Genomic DNA, 27,363 nt, shown 5'->3' with positions numbered 1-27,363 from the left:
TACTTGAAATTAAATTTATTAAAACTAATACAATGAGTACTTAAATTTATATATAATATTATCTAAACAGTTTTACTTATAACTAAATAATATAATAGCTAAAAGAAAAAATTTATTTATTTCGCCGCTTTCTATATTCTTTGCCCTGGACAATGCATTGTAGTTTCTATTTTTATCATCCAACATAGCTCTTTCGTGGTCCTCAAAACTGTAAATATAAATACAAATCCAAATATATTTCTTAATTTAAATCAGATTAGAATAGTAGTTAAAAAATTTTAACAACTTACCTTTTATTGTTTTATAAAAGACGCGTAGGAAAAAATCAACTTTCTTGTACAACACTCACAAAACAACTGACAAATGATACACAAAATTGCACATGTTCGAGAAAAGTGGGCGTTAGGGAAATTACGCGTTGTGCTAAGAGGGCGCGTACATCAGACTCATTGCAAGAAGCATTCTACAAGACGAGTCATCTAACGATCTGCAGAAAAGTCTTGCACATGTTCGAGAAAAGTAGGCGTTAGGGAAAATACGCGTTGCGCTAAGAGGGCGCGTACACCAGACTCAATGCAAGAAGCATTCTACAAGACGAGTCATCTAACGATCTACAGAAAAGTCTTGCAGTCTCGGTCTTGGCATGACACGAAACACAATTGGGTTGTTGTCTCTCGCGACGTCGCCGTCGCTGTCGCTGTCGACGCTGGCTGCGAACTTTTTGGGCTGCGCGTTTTTGAAATTGTTAGCATATTTTTACAGCTGTCCAAGACGCGCAGCCGCAATTCGTTGTCGTGCGTTCATGCCAAGCGGTTGTCGCTTGTCGCAGCAGCTCCCCAAAAATCCAAAATCCAAAATAAAAAAAAAAAATCACAACCGATATTAATACGAGCACACTCGGGCTTCTTCTTCCTCGCGCGTGCGCAACGAAAGTAAAAGTGCCAAAATTTTCAAAATACGAAAGAAACACAACTGCGAAATTCTAACGGTTATTACACAACCTCAATCCGAAAAGAGTTTTTTTTTTTTGATATGCGTGTGTGTGTTAATTAAATACATATATATTTTTTGTTCGTGATGATTTAAGCAACAAGAAAAATACATAAGCACACAAAAAAAAAAATAATCGACATAAAAAATTAAATAAAATACAAGGAAATACGACCCGACACACTTTGGATTTTTTTACTCGTATGCATATTTTTGGAATTTTAATATAGTTTGTAAATTTCACGGATTTTATATTATCGCGGTTGGCTCTGAATACACATAAATATATATATAAATCGTTTTTTTTTTTCGGTGCTTTTGTGGTTTTTTCGAAGTTTTGAGTGAAAGTGAAGCAGGCCAAGCGACACTCTACGAAAACGAACGTGCCCAGCCAATTTGTGGGATCTTTGCGTTATTATTATCATATATAGTTTTTTTTTTCTTGTTGTTGTTGTGTGTGTGTGCGTCTGCTAAAGACGAAGAGAGGCGGAATCATGCACTTACATCAAGTGCTGATGCTGCTGCTGTGGCTGCTGGTCTCGGTCTCAACAATTGCCGAGGCGGCCATCGACAAGGACAACAAGTCCTCCTCAGCCGCCGTTATCGGTGACGTCAATCAGCATAATGTCATCAATTTACGACTGCAAACGGAAAACAATAACAACAACAATAACAACAACAGCAGCGGCAGCGACGTCGACGTCAATTTCGATCTGTCGCGAACGCAGCGACTGCGCGATTCACTCAACGTTTTCGATCTCTCGCTGCTGGCTGCGCAGTGGCAGCGAGTCGAGGCCGCACGAACGCTGAGCGCCAACTGCACGAAGGACATGCGAAGCTATCTTCGTGGCCTGACCGATGCCACAATGTGGGCAGTCAAAAGTAAGTACAGTCAACAACAGCATCATCGTCATCATCATCATAGCGATGCGAATGCAAAGCGAAAGAGGAATTGCAAATTGAAATCGTAATCGAAAAATAAGAGAAGAAGGTTGCGTTGTGCATTGCAACCTTTTCTTGTTTTTAAAGTGCACCTTAATTGCGGATAATTATTACAATTACCATACAAGTGCTCTTCCGCTCAAAGTCATCTCTTGAACTCGAATTATACCTATGCGAACTCAGCTTCTGCTGAAGCGATCATATTGAAACTTGACACATAGTCAGCTTATTATTAAAGCATAAACATTGTTTTGAATCATCTAATTGAAGCCACTATATCCAAGGATACACAACATTAAAGTAATGTTATAATGGCATTGGAACTAATTGTCAAATAATTTAGTTTGGTTTTTATTGCAAAACTTTAGGAAAGTGTATTATGCAAATTCTTCGTTCTACATTTATATAAATTGAATACAGGTTTTTATAAACTTAAGCCACTCTCATTTATATCTATTAAAAAAGTAAAAATATAAATAGGAAAAATTGGATTAGAAAGATGTAAATTATCTCTCCGCTCAATATCTCTTTAATTACTCCAAAACTTCTCGAGTATTTCAATGACTTTATTATAAAATCAAAATATTCAGAAGAATCCCATATTTAGAAGAATTCATAATTCAATGAATAAGTTAACAAATTCTTTATCTTACCAAATAAATGAAAATATAATCCATAAATTTCTAATATCTTACTCAGAAAACTCATTGCTTGAGCACTTTATTTGATTTGAGTAGCAAATTATTGCTTTTAAACGAGCAAGAAAACTGGCCAGCTTCAGCTTGGCATTTTGTGTCTATGTAAATATGACAAATTGGCCAAGTTGGCGATTATTTAAGCTTGAAGTACCAATTGCAAGTTGTCTTATCTCTTTCGAGTGCCCCCTTAGACGGTTAGACGAAGTATTACTCGACATTTATTGGGCAATCTTATAGGCTATTATTAAAATACTACACACAAAGATATCGTAGACTCAAGCGACATCATTTTCGATTAAGAATTATGCATTGATAGGTTTTCGTGTGTTGTGTTGTGTGGTGTTGTTGCACGTTGCACGTTGCATGTTTATATTACAACTGCGCATGTGAACGTGCCGTTGTGCTGTGGGCTGCTTAAACCGGCGCATTCTCAAGATTTCGAGTCTCGACAATCTACATAAATGCATGCGCCGCCGCCGTTGCTCGTTTGCTATAGAGACCCAAGGTCGCAATTAGTTCTTGCCCGACAACAGCAACACAGCAACAGCAACTTGCAACAGCTCAATTGTGATTTTTCGATTTTGATTTCCAGCACAGTCCAGTCTGAGTTGTGTGTGTGTTAAGCGTGTTCATGCTCAACTTTTGGCAAATTGTTTGGTCATTATGTCAGCGCCTAAGCCAGCTTTAAAAATGCATCGTTGTTGTTGCTGTTGTTGTTGCTGACAGAAACATACCAAATGAGCTGTTACAACAGCAATTCCCCCGAAAATACTCAAATTAACTTTGAATTACAATTGTAGTGGCCACAAGACGCAACAAGTTGCGTTAAAATTGAAGAATAAAAAAGAGAAAAATGTAAAAGCATTCGTTTGAAAAGTTTTTGAAACTGAAATAAACAAATGCAAAAATGTTGGCTCTTTTAAATAAGGATTTGATTGAAAAGTTTTTAGAATTGAACTTCATTTTAAGCAGAAAGAAGTAAAAAGTTACATTTTCATTTAAATTAAATTGAAAATGATGTTTAACCCATTTCATATTTTGCCTTTTACTTTGAGGTTTCTTAGCCAAAAATTGTATTTGCTTCGTTTACTGTTTAAGCTTCGACTTTTAAAACGTTTAAGTGAAACTTAGTTTTATTGAACTCAATAAAAGTAAAAGGAAATACAAGCACATATCTAACTGGGTTTGACTTTGAGTATAGCCAAATCTATTGTTAGTGCTTCTTTTGAGAACGACTCAAAAAAAATTGTAATATGATATGGTAGAGATGACTGCTTGCACTGCTTGCTGCATTTGGCAAACTGCTTGCAGACAGCTGCTAAAATTGAACTGAGAGCAACATGCAGCAGCTGCAGCAACAGGCAACAAATCCAACAACAACAAAAACAACAACAACAACTACGAATTATGAATAAATGTTGTGCGACGAGTTTTCAGTTTTAGTTTTTGGCTTGCGTTTGAGTTTTTGGGCTTGGGTTTGGGTTTGGATGTGAGTTTGAGTTTGGTTCGGTTGCGCCAGCCGTGTGTAAAGAGCACGCCCCCTTTTGGCCGACTGCCTGCCTAGCTGCCTGCCGGCCCACTGTCCGCCCCACTGACCAACTGACTGACTGACTGACTGAGTGAGTGAGTGACTGACTGATTGCTTGCTGGACTAACTCAATAGCTGGATGAATGCCAGACGAGCTGACTGTGTGAGTGAATGAGTGTCCAAGTGAGTTGTTGTTGTCGCTGCCACTCTTTGTGGCTGTTATGCAATCAATTAACACACCAAATGCCGTCAAGACTTCGTCTACGAAACGAAACGCAACACCAGCAACAACTACTACAACAAGACCAAACATTTTATTTCATTTCTTTTCTTTTTTCGGTCTCTGTGTGTTCGTTTGGTCTCTTTCCCAAAAAAAAGTTTCACTAAGACAGCAAAGCGCGAACAAAAACGAAAATAATAATAATAAAAAGCTTTTAAATAATCATTTCAAGTTAAAAGTTGAAACTAACGCTTATTCTATTAGTTCGGAAAAAAAAAAAACGAAAAACAAAACAAAAAACTCATTCATCGGATCGGCTTATTCAACAGTTAGTCGCATTATTCATGCATTGTCCCATTCAAGAGAATTGAAGTCGAGCTACCTAGCTAGCTAGCTAGCCAGCCTCTGATGGCCAAGATCAATGGCTAATCGATGTGGCCGCATTACCTTTTTTTGCGTGTTTTTTATACCCGCTACCCATAGGGTAGAAGGGTATTATAACTTTATGTAACAGGCAGAAGGGGGATGTACTATAAAGAATACTATATATAGTATATAGTATATATATATATATAGTATATAGAGTGTAGAATAACTCTATGGTATATTTGAAATGTAGTACTATACCAATATACCAAGTATATATTTTAGTAGTCTTGTGGTATATTCATTTTGTATATTTTAGGAATAATACTATATTAATATACCAAAGCATATGGTATAATTTTAGTACTGTGGTATATTAATTTGATATCTTTTAAGAATAATACGGTACCGTTTTGCTCTTGCTCAATATATTTTATATTAATATACCAAATATAGTATTTGGTATATGTTAGTATTTTTGCAGTATATCAATTCAGTATATTTTAAGAATAATTCCACACTGTTTTGCTCTTATGCAATATATTTTACATGTAGTATTACATTAATATATGTACCAAATAAAACCTTTGGTAAATTTTAGTATTTTTGTGGTATAGTAATCGGTATATTAATATACCACATTTTAATAATAATACCTCACTCTTTTGCTTTTATTTAAAATGGGAAGCGAGTATCTCACAGTCAATCACACTTGACTGTAGCTTTCTTAGTTGTTTTTTAATACCCGCTCTTTGCACTACGCAAAATGGGGCTCTATGACAACTGAAATTTACGATATGTATTTGTAAGATACGCCACACATATGTATATGTATATGTATATTCATGAGCAAAAACAAACAGATTAAAGCTCAATGCTAATAGACACTTTGAACATAATTCAAACATTAGTTTTTCGTAACATTCTTGCTCGATTAGAAGACCAATAAAAACATTTATCTCCATATCCATTAAATGTTGTTTTTTATGCACATAAATTAAATCAAAAAAAAATATCTATGACTGTAGCTGGACAGTTTCATAAACTAAATTATACTAAATCAAATATCCGAAAAGATAATTATTTTTATTTCCTTATTTACTACAAAATTATTGGAATTTTGTTTATCAATTTCAGCTACAAGACTTAACAACATTATATTTCATTCTATACTAATCTGCTTTCTAGTATTTTTCCGTATAAAAGCGTTATTTTTAGCCACATTAGCAGCTTATTGCCGCGTTTGTTGATTGGGCTTAAGTAAAGAATGAAGCTATGAAAAAACGAACAAGAAAAAAAAAATAACACTTATTAATACTTATTAAACAATTAAGTTGAGAAATCAACAAAATTTCGTCAGGCAAAAAGTTTCATTTTCGCGCATTTGCTTCTTCATATTAATTGAACAAATACTTGGCCATTGGGCTATGAACGACTTGAATTTTAAACTACGAATAAATAAAATACTATCTCAAATAGTTTGGCATACATTCAGATAAATGATGACTAAAGAGTTGAATGAGTTTAATTGTTGAAAATATTTTTATGTTGGCATATAAAATTTACCAAGTTTGTTACTTTATAAGGTCGAGAAATTTTAAATCTATTATAAAAAATTTCACAAGAAAACTCTTTTAAATGGAAACCACAAACTTTATGGATACTTAGTTCATTTTTTGACTGGTAAACGACTTAAGTAAAGCCATGTTTTATTATTGACTAAAAGACGCACAGCAAAAATGATAATTGTAAAAGTAAACTGAGAACAAAGAAAAAAAAAAAACAGACAAGACTTCATGAATGAGTAACAGCATATTTTACGGCCATCTTTAAGTTCAAGTTCTTTGCCATCGTTTAACAATTATTGTTTTTACTCACTCTTATGGCCAAGTTCAAAATGCTTGCGATGCTATCTGCACTTTTTGTTCGGGTATCTATCGCGTCGTGTATGGACGTGATTCTAATGCCGCTTTATTGTTTGCTGCTTGGCTTGCTTTGGCTTTTTTGCTTGATTCTTTTAATCGATTTGCAGGCCAAGTCAAGCTGCTAGTTGTAAAATTGGCGTAGTTGAAGGCCAAAGTTGTTACCATAACTCAGCAACAGCTAGAGAGACTAGAGACTGGCTCAGGCTTGGCTGATTCTGGTTCTGGGCCATGGTATGTGTGGAAATCCTGGCAATGAATTCGCTGTAAACAGCAAACAGCAAACAACAAGAGCAACAAAAAAATAAAAAGACCACTATTGATTTACGTGTTTCGCGTTTTTCTGTTTGAAGAAGATGAAATGCAAATGTTTGGCCGTTAGCAATGATCGAACTTGGCTTTTAGCTGCGACAATCGATCTGTGCAAACTTCCGCAGCGGCTTTCACGACGCCTCGTATTCCAAGAAAGGAAATCTCAATGACCTCGCCCCTTTGCTTTTGCCAATTTGCAGCAAGAGTTGCAACAGTTTCTTTTTGTTTGATTTTCTTGTCTTGACCTCGCTGTTTCGCTTGCATTTCACCTGACAGTCTCTCTCGATTGAGTAAGACACAATGAAGCCACAATCGACAATCGGACAATCGACAACAACAACAACAGAAACAATGAATCTGCTGCAACTTGTTCGTTGACCAACTTCCAAATAAAATTGCCAAGCAAAGTCGTGCCTGTGTTGGCCTCTTTTTGATTTTTTCTGCTCAATATCCATACATATTTTTGTTGGTCATTAGCCGCAATTTTTAGGCCAATATACTTAGCCGACTTTTGAGCGGGGAGGGGCCCCGAAAGGGGAGGGGAATAGCTACCAATTACAGTCTTTGTGCAAAATGAAACGTCACGCAACATAATTTCTACTGCTTTCCCAGTTGTTGTTGTTGATTTACAACAGCAATAATAAAGCAATAAGAAAAATGAAGAAGCAGACTACACACACACACACACACACGCACACAAGCACACACGCACATACTACGAATTGCACAACAAATAAACACGCCAAGTCAGCGAGCAAGCAGCAGCAACAATCGCAGTCGCAGTCGCAGTCGACGTCGACGGCGCAGTCAGCGCGCAACTTATGTAATTCAACTTTAATTTGATTGTTGCAATGTCTTGCAGTTTTTGCGCTCTCTCGCTTACTCTCTCTCTCACTCTCTATTACTCTCTCACTCATACACTCTCACTTTCAACTCTCTCTCTCTCTCTCTCTCTGACTCTCTTTCGCATTCGCTCTTCGCTCTTGGCGAAAACGTAAAACACTTTCAACTTTGACCGACATTTTTTTCACTCTCTCTCTCTCTCTCTTTCCTTGCTTTTCCACGCCAGCCAAACGAAAGACTTAGGCAACGAACCGTTGAAGTCAACTTCAGACGTAATTCGCATTATGCAACTTTTGCACTTGATCGTGAATTGAAGCATAACACACCTGTCTTTCCCTCTCCCTATCTCCCCGTCTTTCTCTGGGCTCTTGCAGCTGTATAGTCGAGGGTCAACAACAAGTTGTCTGTGAAATTCCCAAGGGAACTTTGCCTGTGAAAGGCGATTGTTAGAGATGACTTGGCACATTAAAGCAGACTCTTTTTGTGTTGATCCTTGAATGTTGCCAATGCAATTTACTGCTTCAAAACTGAGACCAACTCCAATTTATATGGTAAAGTGACTATGCCTTCAATTATCAGCCGGGTTAGCATTTGAGTTCAAAAACATTTACAGCAGCAATTATAATAAAACAATTTTCATTCATTCATTTCAAATATTCATTAAAAAATATAAAAAAAAAATTCCATTGAAATCAGAACTATCTTTAAACTTTAAATGAATTTAAATGTTGTCAATTTTCTTGCGTTGTTTCAACACATATTCAAAATACACTGCAAAAGAATTCATAGAAAGTAGTATAATAGTTGTATTTTGATTGCTCAACTATTTCATTCTACTTCTTTTCAATAAAAGCAAAATAGTGTGGTATTAATTTTAAAATATTAAAAATATACTAAAAATATTTCAAATTCTATTTTAGGTATATTGATATTGTTCTACATAATATACTAAATTGTCAGCCAAAGCAACTAGCAACAAGTAGTACAAAAGCGTTTTTGCTCACGCAAAAGTCAGGAATCATAAAGACTGTATTCGTTGCCCTCATTTATGAATACTTCAGTTGCTCTGCTGAAATTGCATTTACTTTTAATAAAGTCGCAACATTTCAGTCTCAAATACGAAACTATTCCCTTTGCTTGTCTTGTTTGCATAGATCGATTTCTAAATTGCGGAATTGCTAACGAATGCCTCGCAATTTTGCACTCATGCAATTACAATATTTGCACTTGACTTGCACATTTTGGCCAGGTGAATCGGCCATTTGGCAGACGATCAAAATACAGCCTAGAAATTACGACGATATGACGAATTTTATTGTGTGCTCAGTGTTGATTGCGACTGAAGAGAGTATTTTTTTTAGCGGTGTCTCATCATGAGATGGCGCCGCTTCATCATATGCCATAACGATTCCGATTCCGAAAACAAATGCGTTTAATTGAAATTTGTTGGCGCAATCGTGATTGCAATCGTGTTCGTTATCGTTATCGTTGCGACAATCGCAATCGCCATCGCAATCGCAATCACAATTGTGTGCTCAAGTTTAATGCGTCAGTTGGACTTGGACGGTTTTAATCAAACGATTTCTATTGCTCGCTCGTTGCAAGGTGAACGCAGCCGCTCCCTTGGTCATTGATTATTACCTTCCCCTCTTCACTCTTCACTCCCCACTCAATCGAGTGCATTCCCAGGCTTAGCCTCATTTTGTTGCGATGGGTAAAAGTCCGTGCTAAAAAGCATTTCCATTTCCGTTAGGTAAAAGTCTTCGCTAAATGAGACACGCACACGTGCCGTGCATTTGTAATCGATTATGAAATCGATTTCAAGCAATTTGCCTGCCCCTCGATTTGGGGTTATTGACCATAATTGCAGGCATAATCGTATTGGCCATTTGCACATTTGTCTATTGCGCACTTGCCACACTCTTTTTTAGGGCAACCAAATGCCATTCCAGCCGGGTAGGATGATGCCGACAAGCGGACGGACAGACAGACAGACAGAGGGGTGGCGTGGCTAATTATACAACTGCGCAAATGAGCAACGATCGAAATAGTAAAGCAAAACAAAAGCTATAAAAATATGCATTTATTGCTTTTGTTTTACTACTCGAAATATAATACTAAATATAATACTGAATAGCATATTACAAAAATATTGAACTAAAACAATAAAGCAATTGAAAATTTATTATAAAAAGAATTTAGTAAAAATTGACTAACAAATTATAACTGTCCAATATACAATATGTTGCATTAAAATAAATTTGAAAATAAAAAGAAAATTATAAAGCTTATTTTGAAGTTCTATTAAGGTAAATTGCAATAAGAAAATCATAAAAAAAATGGACTTCAGTTCAATTAGCAAAAGGTTGTTCAAAATAAACTACAATAGTTTTGCAGCTAGTTTTAATTAAATACAAATTAAAAATTACATTGAACAGCATTAAAAGTCATCAAAGATTATCTAAAACACCAATAAAAAAACAAAGAAAACAAATGCCTGGAAAAACCAAGAGAAACTCATATTATATTTCATCAGTTTACAAGTTATTTGCCTATTCACAACGCGACCTAGGAAAATCTAGCCGCTAATGTTTCTGAGCAATTCCACAATCTGTAAATTGTGTATATAAGATCAAAGCAAACAGAAGCTGCAAACAGAGACTTGGCTAATGACTGTGCTGGTATCAAAGTTATTGATCAATTGATTAGCCCAAGATGCAAAAAAAAAAAAAAGATACTCAATAAGTCGAGTGAATTGAATGAGTACCCATTACATTTCATGAATAATGAATGAACCGTGAGTCTGGCAAATTAGAAACCTGTAAAAATGGCCAAGTTTTTTTTTGTTTTTTTTTTTGTTACTGCGTTTTCATGATGACATTTGGCATTCTCCGATGGAGTTTGCAAGTTCAGCAAGATTGCAATTTGGATGCTTGGCTAATTGCGAGTAACTCGTTGATTCGAGTACGTGGATGGTAGAGTGTTAATAGTGTTATTAATAGCACTTGACTCATTGCTGTGACATGACTTATGCAAAATGCAGCCCTGAATTGATGGCTTGATTCAAAAAAAAATCTGGCACGCATATTACGCAAACTACAACTGGCCATTGCCACGTGTTGTGTTCAGTTCATCGAGTGAGCCACATTTTCGGTCCAGTTCGGGCCAGGTGAAACAGAAAAAGAAGAAAAAAAATACCAGTTAGTCATCAGCTGACCACTCTTGGCCTGGCCAAAGCCACAAACGGGTCGCACAATGGCAATGGCGATGCCGATGGCTTCAAAACTGAAGCTGACCAAAAACAAAATATAGTAAAAGAGCTGAAGCACAATCGGTGGCTGAAGATGCAGCTGACCTTGTGCCGAATCTCTGTAGAAAGATACCGAGACGTAAATTGAAGCGAAAGATCCGAGAAACCACCAAACAAAGCACATCCAAAAACAAAATCCACAAAATACCAAAAACTCAAAAAAAAAAAAAAAAAAAAAAAACAGATGAAAAGAAAAAACCCCAAAATGAAGCCTAAAAAGCAAATGAAATCAATATTCGAAGACTAGCGATGGACGCGTGACATGAGAAGATAAAAAACTAAAAGACGATAAATAAAAATATGAATTAAATTACATATGAAAAGGCAGCAATAATAATAAGATCTGCAAATTTTTAAATAAGAGATGCGAAAAACAAATTAAAGGTCTGAAAATGTTTTTACAAATATTAAAATAAATATATATGCCAGCTCTTAAAGTCACTGGGGAGATAAACGCGTGTCACAAATATAAAAACAAAAATAGTAACTCGAAAATATATTACATTTTTATATTATCAGTAAAAGCCTAATTGAAATTATAATTAAACATTAAGCTAAAAATAGAAACACCTTTTCTGCTTGCAATAAATCTGCTCAATAGATATGGCGGATTGTTGAGATCTATAATATTTTTGCTTTGTGATCAAGGGAAAAAATTAAGATTTTAAAATAATTTATTCCTTTTATTATTTATTTATTCTTATATTAATAAATTCCTTGTAATATACAATAAAATGAGAGTTTATTTTCGTTGTGATAAGAAGATTTATTTTAAAGATTTCAAAATAAAACTTTCCTTTGAGTAGTTATTTTTTCTTCTATATATATTCTTTGCAATATATGATAAAATATGATATTAAAAATATAATATTTTCACTGAATATTATTATATTATTATATTTGTTCTTCTCGTTTACTATCCACTTTATTCATTATGATTACAGTATAGAACTGAAATAGTAATTTTTGTTTTTCCCCAAATAAATAAAAGTAATAGTTTAATAATCTTGTTTACTCTTTTCTAAATGCAATCTTTTAATTGAATAATGAAATTCCAAAATATATTTTATTTTGACCTGAACTAAAATCTTTTTATTGAAAAATTAAATCTCAAAATAATTTCTTTTGGACCTCAGCCCATCTCTAAGAGTATAGTTTTCGGTTATTTGATTATTGATACACTTTAAGCGCAAACACTTTACTCAGATGGTTATGACAGAGCTTTGCTGCTCCACCTCGTTTCTCTCTTTTCCCTTTCTTTATTTCCTCATATTTCACTTTCGCTCTCCCTCCCTCTCTCACTATTTCGCATTCCCTTTCTTTTCACTCTCCGTCTCCAGCTTTGTCTCCGCTGGCGATGTTTGGCGGTCCATTACGCAAAGTGGAGCACAAATTGCTGTCAATGCTCCAAGCGAAGCTCTGGCGAAAGTGCCAACGGCAAACTGAATATTGTTGTTGCTATTTCTGCTGTTGTTGCTGTTGTTGCTGTTGCTGTGATTATTGCTATGATTGTGTGTGGTAGCAACCAATGCTCTTTGATGACGATGATGACAGCGTCAGACAGTCAATTGTCAATTGTTTGCGAAACGATTTCAATGTCGTCAGGCGTCGTCGTCGTCGTCGTCGCTGTTGTCAGTGGGCGAACAGCAGCAACAGCAACAGCAACCACTGCACTTGAACCCCACAGCAGCAGCAACCACAGCAAACAAATGTTGTTCAGCTACAACATTGACATTGAAATTGTCGCCAAAAAAAAATAACAAGAAAAAAAGAAAACAACAGCGACGACCTGAATAACAATTGTTGAATCCAACAAATTTTGTTGCTCCCATTGCGGAAATGTTGCGGCTGAAAACTCAAAGATGGCACTTTGCAGATTGTGGCCACCTTTTTTTATACCCACTACCAATAGGGTAAAAGGGTATTATAAATGAGTGAAACATGCAAAGGGAGCCATCTCCGACCCTATAGTAATATTTATCAGAAAGAAATAGGCATATATCAATATACCAAATAAAGCATTCGGTATATTTTAGTATATTTTCGATATATTATTTTGGTATACTTTTAGAATAAGGATGTATTGAACATGGGTATCAATATACCAAATATAACCTTCGGTATACTTAGATATTTTTTGGTATATTAGTTTAGTATATTTTTAGAATTGGGTTGTATTAAAGATATGTGTATTAGGATAGTGAGTGTTTCACAGTTCGTATACATATGTACCAAATATACCTTTTGGTATATTGTAGTATTTTTTATGGTATATTATTTTGATATGTTTTTAAAATAGGGTTTAATTGAAAATAGGTAGCAAAAGGCTCACAGTGCGTATATATCAATATACCAAATATAGCCTCGGTATACTCGGTAGTTTTTGGTATATTTTTAAAATATTTATGTATTGAAAATGGGTATCAATATACCAAATATAGCCTTCGGTATACTTAGGTATATTTTTCGTATACTAGTTTGGTATATTTTTAAAGTAAGGTTGAATTGAAGATAGGTAGTGAGTGTTTCACAGTCGAGCACACTTGACTTTAGCTTTCTTACTTGTTGGTTTTCTCTCTCTCTTAGCGTAGTGATCTTAAGGTGCGTCACCAAGCATTAAATTGCCTTGCAAAATGCGTACTTTGCTCACTTTGATGTGACTCAATTAGGCAACAACTAACAACAATTGGTAACACAACTGGCAACAATAACAACAAAAATAGCTGACAACAAGCAATTATCATTCATAAAATGTGAATTGTGCTGCAGATGAATTTGTCGAGATATTTCGGCAACTCAGTTCATAAACTTGATCAACGCGTCAGCAATTTCAGTTTCTGTTTCAGTTTGAACTTTAGCTTTGTGGCCCTTATGAAATTCGCCAACTGTTTATGGCCACCATATAACAAGCCCAAGTTTGTCAACACACACTCAACTTTTTCGCAATTTTGAACTCTGTAACCCAGAGTTGTTATTGTTTGTTTTTTTATTGTGTTGAGTATAAATTTTCTCCTTTATTCAACATACATATTTAAGATACACGTTGGTAATTCACCTTAAATTCGAGCCCAAATACAAACATACTATATTATTGTATAATAAATGTTGTAATTGAAATTGATTTTTATTGATAATCTTCTGTTTAATTTAACATTTTTGTAACAGACGAAATAAAGATGTCATTTGTCTTAAATTGAAGCTTAGAAAGAACTCTCAATTATAAAAATACTCTCAATTATAAAAATACTCTCAAATATAAAACATCAATTCGTTAATTTTGTTGACCGTTCTTTCATTTTCAAAATGACTTTCTATTAATGAAACAATCCAATAATTATTTTCTTTATTACATATCTTATATAAATTACAAGAAAACCGTACTGAGGTATTAATTTTAACTTTATGGCTAACTCAAAAAGCTTTCAACCAAAGTTTTTGAATCGATATACAACGTATAGAACTAACTTCATCAATACAAATGATTCTTCTATAAATTTAGTTTAGCTTACTGTTATTAATTTCTCATCTACATCTTCTATCTACTATTTTATCTTCTATATGTATCTTCTTAAAAGAATTAGCTCCACCAAGCTATTGTCAGATTCTATAGAAAACGAAAATGTTTTCAGCATTCACTATAAACACAATGCGACTAGTCGTCAAAATGCAATTAGAGACACACTTATCATATTAAAACAAATGAGCATTCGCCATTAAAAAAAAAACGCGGCAGACAGATTTGCGACTTTGAGTTATAATGCGTTGATATTTGGCTAAGCGTGTTGCTGGATCATTTTTATTGATGGGGGCACAAATTCTACGCAGTTTTTCTACACAATCGAGGTAGGGAGTCAAAAATATTATTTGGTTGGGTTGCGTGTACGCCTTTAATAAAGCACAAATAAACCGACTTAATGCCTCGAAATTCCAAAGGGTTCTACAGCTAGATAGACTACGTGACTTGTAATGATTATATGTTAAACAAAACGAAACTATAGATAAAGAATCAATGATCTTAGTGTAGTGTACTCGATGCGATCAGCAATCTTGGCATTTCAAGTGGCCAAATCAAATTTACACTAACGTGTATGATTAGTAAACGATTATGAAACTATTAAAAAACACAAAGAGAGAGACATTTACTATATTTAGAAGGAGTATTTGCCAAAGCTAACGATGAGTTTTTCAGATTGTCAACACGATCAAGTTGTCCAAGGTGTTTTGACCATAAACCATAAACAAGCAACCTACTAAAAATAATGACATGACCAAGTCAAAAGAGTAAAGTTCAAATGGGTACAAAGATATAGTATAATGTAAGCAATTACGAGTACAATAAAAGTAGCGAACTTTAGATAGAATATAAAGATCAAAAATGTTTTCAGTTTAAATTGAATAGCAAGTGTATTTTTTTAATTAAATTGGAGAATATCTTAGACTTAAAGAATATCTTAGACTCAGAATTTACACAACTTTTTCACACTTTTAACTTTATTTTTGGCAATTTTTGGAATTTTGTTAAATTAAAAAAATAAATAAAGGGACTAGCAAGTAGATTTGCTGATTACTTCGGCAATTTTAATACGATACTCAAACATGATTACCAAAATTCTTTTGACACCTTTGGAGACAAATATTGAAAGACTCTTCCCTAAGAATTTACTTAGGATTTGTTTTAAGTTTGTTTACTTTGTTAGTTTTCTACACATAGCATTACAACTAATTTTGACACCTCAAAGAGTCTTTCACTCGAACCTTTTTTTTTGCATATTTGCAGTTCTCATTAATCATTAATCAAATAAAATTGCTAAAATGTTTTGTCACCGGCAGAATTTCTGGGCGTTTTATTTGAATAACTCTCGCTGTGGATGATGTTCAGTAATAATTTTAACTACGCAATTGCTTGTCAGATTTGGACATGTTAGAAGTGTTTGCGTGTTTTTGTTGTTGTTGTTGTTATTATTATTGTTGTTGTTGTGGCAGACGCAAGACACACGTAAAACCCATTAAACACAATTGTTCGACGAGACAGACGGCGAAATATGCCATGTAAACGGATTTTTTTTCTTTCTTCGCTGTTTTTTGGTTAGCTAATTGCAAATATCGAAATATCAACACACAGAAAAAAAAAATATTAAATAATTTATTTTAATGGTTCTGACGCACGTTGGTTGTTGTTTTAATTGCACTGTTTAAATTTAAAGCGCGTCGCAGAAAACAGCAAGCCAAAAACATCAAATCAAAACAAAATGTTTTATTTGGTTTTATTTGCGCTTTGGTTGCTTTTTTAATTTTTTATTTTATTTTTTTGCCAATCTTTCGCAACGTTGAATACAACTATTTGGTTGTTGTTGCTTGTTTTGTTTATGATTAGTTGTTGGCCCAACGTTTCATCAATCAAACGAAATTTCAACAGCTTTTTTCTCGCTCTCGCTCTCTCTATGTCTCCGTCTCTTTCTGGGTGTGTTACATCGTAACCGCCCCCACCGCGCCCCCTTTTTTTTGGAGGGTAATGGTTGTGCTGTAATCGGTTTTAGTGTTAACACCTTTGTTTGTCCCCGCTCTCCAGATAAACCCAAAGACCTAGTTTATTGTGCCCAACCTCCAACGCAATGTCTGCAACAACCTCGCAAGCTAAACCCCTCTATATATGTACATATATATAGACATATCTTCCCCTCTAGATCTCTACCCCAGTCATAAAACCCACTCAACGGACAATTCGCTGATTGTTTTCAAGAGCGCAATTGGCGATTCCATTGACACTCAAGTGACAATGACAACAGCATAAAACTACAGATAATAATCGGCCATCAGCAGCAGTAGCGAAAACCCCAAAACAAATCAATGGACCGCACTCTACATACTACATACTATATATGTTATGTATGTATGTATGTATGTACTATATTTATAAGTCGCAAACTCTTGAGACTCATCGAGTGGCTTCTTATGCACAGTATTAATTCTCAGCTAGTTGAGAATTATTTAGCCTAATAAACGTTCGTTCATGAGGCACACTTTTGATACCCCTTCAGAATTCGATGCGAGGGTCGGTTAAAAATGTGACTAGGCTAAGCTTCCAAATGCCAAATGTAATTCAGTATTTGTATTTGCTAATCAATCAGAACCAACAGCTAAATCAACAGCAGAGCACATTCCTCACTCGGATTCGGAAGTTTCGATGACTTTTATTCACTCTCGTTTAAACGAAATTTGCCTTGGCTACGTCATTTGAGAAACAATCGAATATTTTACTAAATTATAGGGAATGTATACAACAAATACTATAAAGCTACTTTATGCGATGCTATTTTACCAAGACATCTGAATATAATAATATATTATTTTAATACATCCCGCTAATACATCAAGCTAATAAAAAAATACTATAAAGCTACCCTGCAGTTCTGGAGGTGTCGATTGCCCTGGGTAAGTGCTTACCTCGCCGATCACTACATGGGTACTTACTAAAGTGACCCTATAGTAATCGAACGTCGAACCACCTAGTCGACTCGAATTTGCGATTGGCCCTGGATAAGTGCTTACCTCGTCGATCACTACCTGGGTACTTACTAGATTAACCCTATAGTAATCGAACGTCGAACCACCTAGTTAATAAATATATGCGCATTAAAGCATAAGTACAAAATAACGGCAAGCATCGCTTTTGTTTTTGTTATTTTGTGGAAAAAGTATACACAAGTTTAAAGAGAAAACTTCGATTATGCTTTACATCGCTGTTTGTTTACGCGTCTTTGTTTTATTTTGTGCTACTCTTTTACTCAAACGCAGCTGTGTTTCCTAGATGATGAAATTATTGCAAGCATTTGAGTTGAGAAGTGCAAAGCGGATCCGCGATCAATTATTAGGTGAGTTACTTAAAAAATAATTTATGTATGCATTATATGTTTAATGTGTAAAATATTAAATAAACAGATAATAAAAGAATATCAAGCAGTTAGTATAATGCATAGTTCTACAGTGGAAAGCGACAATGTGCCTAAAGAAGAGGAAGTGGAAATTATGACAGAAAATCTACGTTATAGAAATAATGACAGGGAATGCGGCCTAAAAAGAAGACAATTTCTTTGGTGTTATGATCGGTGAGTATTTTAAAAGATAATTATTTAAAAATCATTATCCACTTTAATCTATTAAGACTTTTTAATCCTTTACTTCCAGATTCAATAACTGAGGACCAGTTGAGAAAGGCCTTGCAGCTCCAAAAAAAAACGATATTTTAAAACTCAAGTTGCCTTAAAGTAATAAAAGTATCCGTCTTATTAAAATAAAGAAAAATTAAAATTAAATAAAACTGTAATTGTAATTGTAAATTTTTTTTTAATTTATAATGGCCGACCCCTCTATGGGGTCCGATGTAAGCACTTATTTTACTGACCCTTCAATGGGGTCCCATGTAAGCACTTATTTTACCGGCCGTTCCATGGGGTCCCATGTAAGCACTTATTTTACCGGCCGTTCCATGGGGTCTAATGTAAGCACTTATTTTACTGACCCTAATATGTTGCACTATTTCACTAGTTCGTGGTAATCGAGGCGGTGGCGATTGACCCTATTTGCGGACATTTCATACAAAAACGGAAATTAAGAAACGCATGGCTAGACGCCACTTTGTAAGTAGTGACTGGCTCCTGGTAAGCGCTTATTTCACCAGCAACGAACTAGCGCTCAGAACTGCAGGGTAGTTTCTGTGATGCTATTTTAATATTTTATCTTGTCAACTGAGTATACTGAATGTAAAAATATATTGTTTTTAGTATATTTAATACAACTATTAATATTAATCATAGCAAATAGGGGAACTGCAAGATACTAGTCGAATTTTGTGGACTTTAATGTTTTGCCATCCGAGTAATTTTTCAATAAATGATTTTTTACTTAGTATGTTATGTAGACTGAAACATTTCGATACTATTCTCTTAAGTAGGAAGATTACTATATTAGAAAAATTAATTCTTAAAGTCAATAACTTAAAAATATAAGTTTTTCACATAACTCTTCAAAATTTCTTCAAAAAAATCGAACTTTTAAAGTTTAAATCGTCTAGAGTGCACATCTTAAGACTTTCAGCACGCTTCGATCAGTTGTTTGCCCCATTCACTTGACGCTTCGCTTCCCCGACGCTGTAACCCTGATGTGACTGTTTTTTTCTCTGTAGACGCGTCTGCAGCAACAGCAACAGCGACGACCTTGCGACAACTTAAGAATTGAGATATGGACAGCGAATTGAACGAGGTGCAACTTGTACTCGTACATGTTATAAACATGATGGAGAGACATCAACAAATGGAAGTGTAGTTGAGATTTGTTTAAACGGTAGCCACAAGTTCAACTCACAAACTACCTGGTTCGCACCCAAAGAAAGAGAGGAAAAGAAAGACTAAGAGACAGAGAGAGAGAGAACGAGATGGCAATCTATTTAGCTTTCCGGCAGCTGTGCTATGATCTTGGTCGCAATCTCCGGGTGACTGATCAAAGCATTGTCATGTACATTGCAGAGTCGTCACCTTGGATGCGACTCGCTGTCTCGGGGTCTGTTTCATCAGTTTTTAATAATATTATTATTATTCCATATAGATGTATGTGTGTGTGTGTGTGTACACAAAATGTTGGATCGTGGTGATGCTATTGTCTCGTTTCTTAGTTTTCCGCTTTTTGGAAGACGTTAAACGCTTGAATGACACGTTCAATTGAACATGAGACATCAGAAATGATGAACAAATAAAGCATAACACACACATACACACACATACAAAGTTATGCTGAAATTTGACTAAAAGCGGCAGCTGATCAGCTGATAGTCACCAACAATTACATAAAAAATACCCAAGAAAATAAAAAAAAAGAAATCAAATGACCTCAATCGCAAATTAAATTGAAAACATGTTTTCAACCATTACAACGCTAAAAGTGAAGTTAACTCGAAAAATGGGTCAACGTTTCAGCCACATTTAATTGCCCTAATTAATTAATAATATTGGCTAATGATGCGCTGCAATGCAATTATCAAGGCGCTAAGTGATTTTTTGGCCAAGCCAAGCTGAATACACATTTTGCGCTGCAGCACGCCTCAAAATGAAATACTTACGAGTAAAAAACCAAAAACAACCTGCTCATGGTCAGGGCCACTTTATGCTGCACGCAACACGACACTTAATAAACATCTGGCCACAACCTCCTTCTGCTCTCCACACACACACTCTTCCTCCAGCTATTGCCCCTTTTAGGTGGCAAACTCATAACTCTTTTGGCTTGGCTTTTGGTCAAGGCGAGTCACAGTTTTGACCAGCAGGAAGCGAGATGCAAAAGTTGTCATACAAAAGTGCCAAAATATCTGGCAACAACTTTGGGGCCAACAACTGACAACAGAAACTGAAATGACAACAGCAACAAGTGACAACAAAGTGTTGCGTAGTCGCTGGGCAGCTGCAGTTACAGCTTCAGCTTCAGCTTCAGATTCAGTTTCAGTTACAACTGCAACAAAAGGAAACGCAAATAATGCAATCACTACAAAAGCTGGACTATAAAATACCCTTTGACCAAGTTAAAGATGCATGCAAACATATTCTATGCATAACTTCTATTTCGAAAGCTAAACAAATTGGCATAAATAGATTTGATTTTTCAATGGCTTAAGTTTTGTACCTTTTGGTAAATTTGTAGTATTTTTTGGTATATTAATTTGGTATATTCTAACGATAATACCGCAAATCGATAAATACCTCAAATATAAAATTACATAAATAGATTATTAAGGATAATTGCTAAAGTTTTATGTTTCTAGTAATACCCTTTCGTATATTTGTTCGGTATATTAATATGGTATACTTTAACAATAATACTGTTAATCAACCATGTCTTATTATATAAAAATACATAAATAGATTTGATTATTCAATGGCTAAAGTTCTCTGTACCCAGTAGTACTCTTTAGTATGTGTTTAGTATTTTTTGGTATATTATTACTATATCATAGCGATAAAATACCGCAAATCGAATATTTCTCAATATATAACTGCTCTTAGCAGTACTCTTTGGTATACTTTTAGTATTTTTTCGGTAATGAATCTGGTATATTTTAACGATAATACCGCAATTGAAGTATTTCTCGTTGTAAAAAAATACAAAAATGGATCTGACTATTCAATGACTAAAGTCTTTTCCTCTTAGCAGTATCACCTTCTACATTTTTAGTATTTTTTCGGTATATTAATTCGATAAATTTTAAACCGAAAATCAATTATTTCTCATTATATCACCTAAACTTCATTGACAACTCTTGACTATGGATAAATTTGTTGAAATTCTCATTAAATGAAATAATAATGCTCCAGCATCAGACAATTCAAATGCACTTTTCAGCAAATTGCGCGCTTCTCATATGTGTATAAAAGTAGAATAAGATTGGTATAGTTTAGACTGCCAGATGAACGCAGTCACACAACTAGACAGACGGAATAAATGTAGGCAAACTACTTTATAAGCTTGCCTACCCTTTGTCAGACTGATTTGAAGTGGTATCGCAAGAAACCTGTTGCAGCCACAACTGGTTGCAGCAGCGGCAGAAGATCAACAAGTTGGCAAAACTGGACGGCAAAGCAGCGACTGACACACAACGCAACAGTGTGGCAACATGTGGCAAGCAACGAGAGTGGCAACAACATTATATAATAAGCCAGCTACCAGCTACCAAAACAAAAAGTGAAAGAAAGCGCAGGCAAAAACAAAAAACGTTTTCGATTCGCAATGCTAATGGGGGCATGCCGCATGCGGCAAAGTGGCAAGCTAGGCGGAATATAGTAGTTGTTATGGCATTATCTCAGCAGTTCGCACATTAAATTGCCCTTCTCTTTCTCTTTCTCTCTCTCTCTCTTTCGCAGTGGACGATGCTTCCGGTCATTACACATCCGGTTTCTTCTATGGCAACAACTACTGGATGGGTTCATTGGCCCTTTGTGAGGCCATCTATGAAGGCGCCACCAATGGCATCAACAACAACAGTAACAACAACAACAACAGCAACAGTGCCAACAACAGGACAAACAATAAGGACGACAACAAGGATAGTGGATTGCCATTTGCTGCGGCATTCTCAAAATCTTACAGCAGCGTTTCCAATGCGCCGCCTCCATTCCAGCCGGGATTCTATGTGCTCAAGTTGCAGCTGAACGAGACGCTGCCAACAGAGGTGGTAAGTGGCAAGCGGCAAGCGGCAAGAAACAAAAACGAGAAGCGATTAGAGAAGTCATTAACCAAGTGAGAAGTGACTTTAGGCGCTAAACGATCATTTGAATTGAAAAAATAGACAGGAAGCACAAGCACACAAAAAAAGAAAGCGAAAGTGTTTAATGATTAAGCGAAAGATAAACAAGTAGGCATTTAAAAAGGGAGCGGCAATTAGAGAAGTTCAGTTGAGGAAGCAATATAAATATATATATAAAAAAAAAAGGTTAAGTAATCATCAGACGTTCAACAAACTTTATAAAATAAAAAGAAAGGGAAAACATTTAAATAACTTAAATATCGAAATAAATAGAAGCTCAGAACAGAATTTAAAAGATTGCATTAAAAATAAACCAGAAATGAATTTGCTAATAAATACGAGTAGGTGCTAAAATATAAAAACAAAATTTATATTAGCTACGGAAATGAGAAACAATCAAAAATCAGCAATAAATGCTGAGGAATGTGCGTGACGATTAGAGAAGCTATTAGCAGCGCAATTCATATACTATATGTACATATATAATAAGAACAATTTGAAAACGCAAAAAAGAAGAGTAATAAAAACATAGAAAACAAAAAAGAAACATTTTGTTTTTAGCAAGCAATCTAATGCGAAATTAAGACACATTTGAGTTACAAAATTTAAGATTAAGGTAACTCAAAAAACAGTAATTAGAAATACAAATTTGTAATGTGGAAGAGGAGGAAAAAATATTATGACGTACAATTTTCATTAATCTTTAACTTTGCTAATCAACTTGCACTTGCACTTGCACGAATACCAAATTAACAAACTTAAAATATTCTTCAGCTTCTCAATTCACTATGTTGTAAATCTAACACTAGAGAAGTTCACGGAATCATCACATTCTTTAGCAACAAAAATATAATTCTCTCTTGTATATTGAATACCAAATCAACAATCTTAGAAAGTCCTCAAGTTAATGAATTGTTCGCCACTTTGTAAATCTTGCACTAAAAGTACTAGGGAAGTACAAGGAAGCATTACATTCTATCGTCATTTTTTTTTGGCAATAAAATACCATTATAGAGTTTTAGTATATCGAATACCAAATCAACGAATATCAGGAATTGGAAAGTTTTTAAGCTTTTGAATAATTCACAATGTTGTAAATATTCTAATCAACTTCAACTCTATTCTCTATTTCCCCTTATCAGCTGCGTACAATTTACACAGGCATGTGTCTGCCATCGAGCTGCAGCATCGCGGACGTCGATCAGATGAGTTCGTTTGCCCGCTTGGAGCTGCCCAGCCGGGAGCTGCGTGTGCTGGACATTCGAGTGCCGACAGACAAGGAATTTAACATATGGTCAGACAAGACATTCTGCCTGCTGATGTGAGTAACCGAAATTCACTTTTAAATTACAATCACAAAAACTTGCTAATGCTCTACACAAATAATGTGTGTAGTAGAGTGATCTCTACGTCTTTCGATTCACCAAACAAAAAAACTACGGCGGATAGTTGGCTTTAGCTATTAGCATTCGCTGAAATTGTGTGAAGTTAGATGAAGTCCAAGAAAAAAAAAGCGAAACTATCCATATGCCACGCCCAACCAAAGTTTGCCCAGTCAATTAACAAGATCTCTACTTCTCTCTCTCTCTTTCTCTCTTTGACTCTCTTCAGTTTGGTCTCTTGCATTGTGATCGTATTGATCTGCTGTGGTACGCTCTACGAGATCTATTTGACACGTCAGCTGCAGGAAGCGTTGCGTCTGCAGGATAAGGAGATGATGAACAACAGCGAAACAAGCTCGGGCATTGGATGCGCCTCCTCTGATTATAGCGATACGATGACCGCTCATGATGAAGCCCTCAAGCAATCAAATCATCAATCGGATTCGTTGAAGCAACTCGATCAGCTTGTGCTCAATTTGCCGCCCACTTTAACGGGTGGCGACAACGACAGCGGCAACGGACATCATCATGATGAGGAGCGTATGCACGATCATTTGAATCACCTGCAACATCATCGCGGTGGCAGCAACGCAAGTGGCAGCAGCAGCAACGGCAGCGGTCGCCGTGTTGCCGTCAGCAATAACAATAACAACAACAGCAACTCCGATGAACATCTCGAGGGACACTTGCATGAGCCAGAGAAACTAAGCATCTACTCCGAATTGTTGCTCTCCTTTTCGGCGATCACGAATTTCAATGCGATCTGTGATCGCAATGTCGGTGCCGATACCATTCCCTGCATCCATGGACTGCGCGCCTTCAGTATGGCTTGGGTCATCCTGGGACACACTTGCATTGTGGTCTTCAAGTACTCCGATAACATGGAGATGCGCAAGGAGGTCGAACAGAATTTCTTCTTCCAGGCGATCACAAATGGCCCGTTCAGCGTCGACACGTTCTTCTTCATCAGTGGCTTCCTGATCTCCTACTTGTATTTCCGCACCAATGCCAAAGGCAAGCTGAATAAGCTGAGCAAGGGAGCCAATGAATTCACCGCTGGCACAGCGCACTTCTTTGGCCTCGTCGCGTATCGTTTTATGCGTCTCACAGCTCCCTATTTGTTTGTCCTCGGTGTCGTGCAAGTGACCATGAAGTATCTGGCTGCCTATTCCATCTTTGATCCACCCACCATGGATCATGTCACCTGCCCGGATTACTGGTGGCGCAACATACTCTACATCAACACGCTCTTCCCAGTTGATGAGATGGTGAGTTCCAAAAAACAAAACTCAGTGTTGCTAGTCTTACAAACATTTTGGATTGAGAGTTCTTCATCGAATTGAATATTATGAATATTTGTAATGTGATTTTTTTTTGGTTTGAATTTTCTTTTTCTTTAATAATATATTTTTCAACCGAGTTTAATACAACAGAGATAAGAGAATACAAAATTTTATCTACTTTGTTATTGCCAATTAAGCAGAAAGCAGTAAAAAATATATACTAAATTCCAGAAACGAATATCAAAATATAAAATATAAGATACCCGCTACCCAAATTCTATAAAAGTCAGCAATATTATCCTAAAAATATACCAAAAAATACTAAAGCCAAACGAATGCCGCAATTGGTATCTCTATATACTACTACAATATACAAAACATACCATAGAGTACAAAATATACCAGATACTAAGCAACTAAGAGACGACATTAGCAACCAATATACTAAATTAATATACCACCAAATACTTAAATATAACGAAGGCTACATTTGGTATCTAAATATACCACTACATTCAAAACATACCATAGGTTACAAAATATACCAGATTCCAAGCAACTAACTCCCGACTAAAAAAATTATATTGAGAACTACTCTTACTATAATACCCTGTAATAGTCCTTCTCTAATCACCTGTATCTTTGCTATCTTTTCTAGTGCATGTTGTGGAGCTGGTACCTGGCCAACGATACACAATTCTACATGATTGGCGCCATCATTTTGATTGTGGGCGTGCGTCACTTCAAGCTCTCTGCCATTACGACTCTGGTCTTCCTGGTGCTCTCCTGGATAACGACGGCCGTTGTGGCCTTTACGAACAATCATCGCCCAAACACCGACGATCCCCTGGCGCTCTTTGACAAGATCTACGACAAACCCTGGACCCGCCTTGGCCCCTATCTCATTGGCATGGCCGTCGGCTGGATATTGTTCCGCAGCAATTGCAAGATTCGTCTGCCCAAGTTGACGGTGGCCAGCGCCTGGTTCCTGGCCATGCTGAATCTCTTTGTGCTGGTCTTTGGCCTGTACCAAACGGATCTCTCGCAATTCACGGCGGCTGCCTACAGCTCATTGAGTCACTCGGCCTGGGCCTTGTCCCTCGCCTGGATTACGATTGCCTGCTCCACCGGCTATGGCGGCTATATCAATTCCCTGCTCTCCGCTCCCTGCCTCTATCCCTTCTCGCGTGTCACCTACTGCGCCTACCTTGTGCATCCCATTGTCATACGCTCCATGGCGCTCAATTCGGATGCGCCGCTCCACTTGGGAGGAGATCTAATGGTGAGTCAAGCTCTGCGCTTTCTAATCGAAGTTTCGAACATAGGCCACCAAAATATTGATTATTTTGGAATAGTTAAAAATAAAGAGCCACGTTTTGCTCGACGACAATCTCAATTTGAACAAAAATATAAATGAATAAATTATGGAGGATTGAAATATCTGAAGTAATCATTATATTTATAAACAATGATCATTCTCTACTCAAAAATAGTTGAAAAGCATTGAAATTCGAAATATAATCAACATTATAATGTTATTTTTATCTTTATATTGATTCCACTCGCTAATATTCCTTTTTTCCCTTTTATTTACTTTCAGGTCGTCATGTTCTTTGGTCTGACGGTCGCTTCCTATTTCCTGGCCTTTGTCGTCTCGATGTCGTTTGAGGCGCCCGTTGTCACAATGCTGAAAATCTTGTCACCTAGTCGAAAAAAGCGTCTCGCCTAAACTGGCGACTCCCCTCCCCACACTCACCCCCCACACACACTTGTCTATTTATGAGTTAACAATAAAGAGCATTCATAATATCAACATTAACATCAATCACACTCATACTACAAAACACCTTTCTTCAAGTCTTCGGACTATATAAATATCATATATACATTTTTTTTTCGTTTCACGTTTTCGCACCAAGCAAACAATGTCCACATATTTATACATACATGTACATCGAAACCCCCTTTCTCTCGCCCTTTCTCCCTTTATTTCTCGCCCTTTTTCTCACTTTATTGTCACACATTCCTCACACAGCTTCGTTATTCGTTGTTTCATCAACCGTTTTTTTTTTATGCAAAAAAGCCCTTTTTTGTGTTTCGTAATGTGTACATTTTAGTCGTTTAATTTATTCCAAAGGTTTGGAAATTTTGTGCGTGACGAAAAAGTAATAGTACTTAATAGTTTTAATTATATATATATACTGTATACTTAATAAAAAGAAACAAAAACATGCAACTCTAGTACCTAATTTTATAAAAAAAAATTCATGTTGTATATAT

General features: G+C 35.9%; 1 protein-coding gene across 1 annotated transcript; it reads left to right on the top strand.

Annotated features, from left to right (window-relative positions):
* Window positions 1-787: 787 nt before the first annotated feature.
* LOC133848220 (uncharacterized) lies at window positions 788-27,363 on the top strand. The gene is made up of 6 exons (XM_062283701.1): window positions 788-1,872; window positions 22,036-22,346; window positions 23,561-23,739; window positions 24,030-25,068; window positions 25,742-26,365; window positions 26,684-27,363. The coding sequence occupies exons 1-6, from the start codon at window positions 1,485-1,487 to the stop codon at window positions 26,810-26,812; spliced, it is 2,670 nt and encodes an 889-aa protein (XP_062139685.1). The 5' UTR covers window positions 788-1,484; the 3' UTR covers window positions 26,813-27,363.

Source organism: Drosophila sulfurigaster, chromosome X (genome assembly GCF_023558435.1).
Source record: "Drosophila sulfurigaster albostrigata strain 15112-1811.04 chromosome X, ASM2355843v2, whole genome shotgun sequence".
NCBI lineage: Eukaryota > Metazoa > Arthropoda > Insecta > Diptera > Drosophilidae > Drosophila > Drosophila sulfurigaster.
This window is presented reverse-complemented; position numbering and strand designations above follow the sequence as displayed.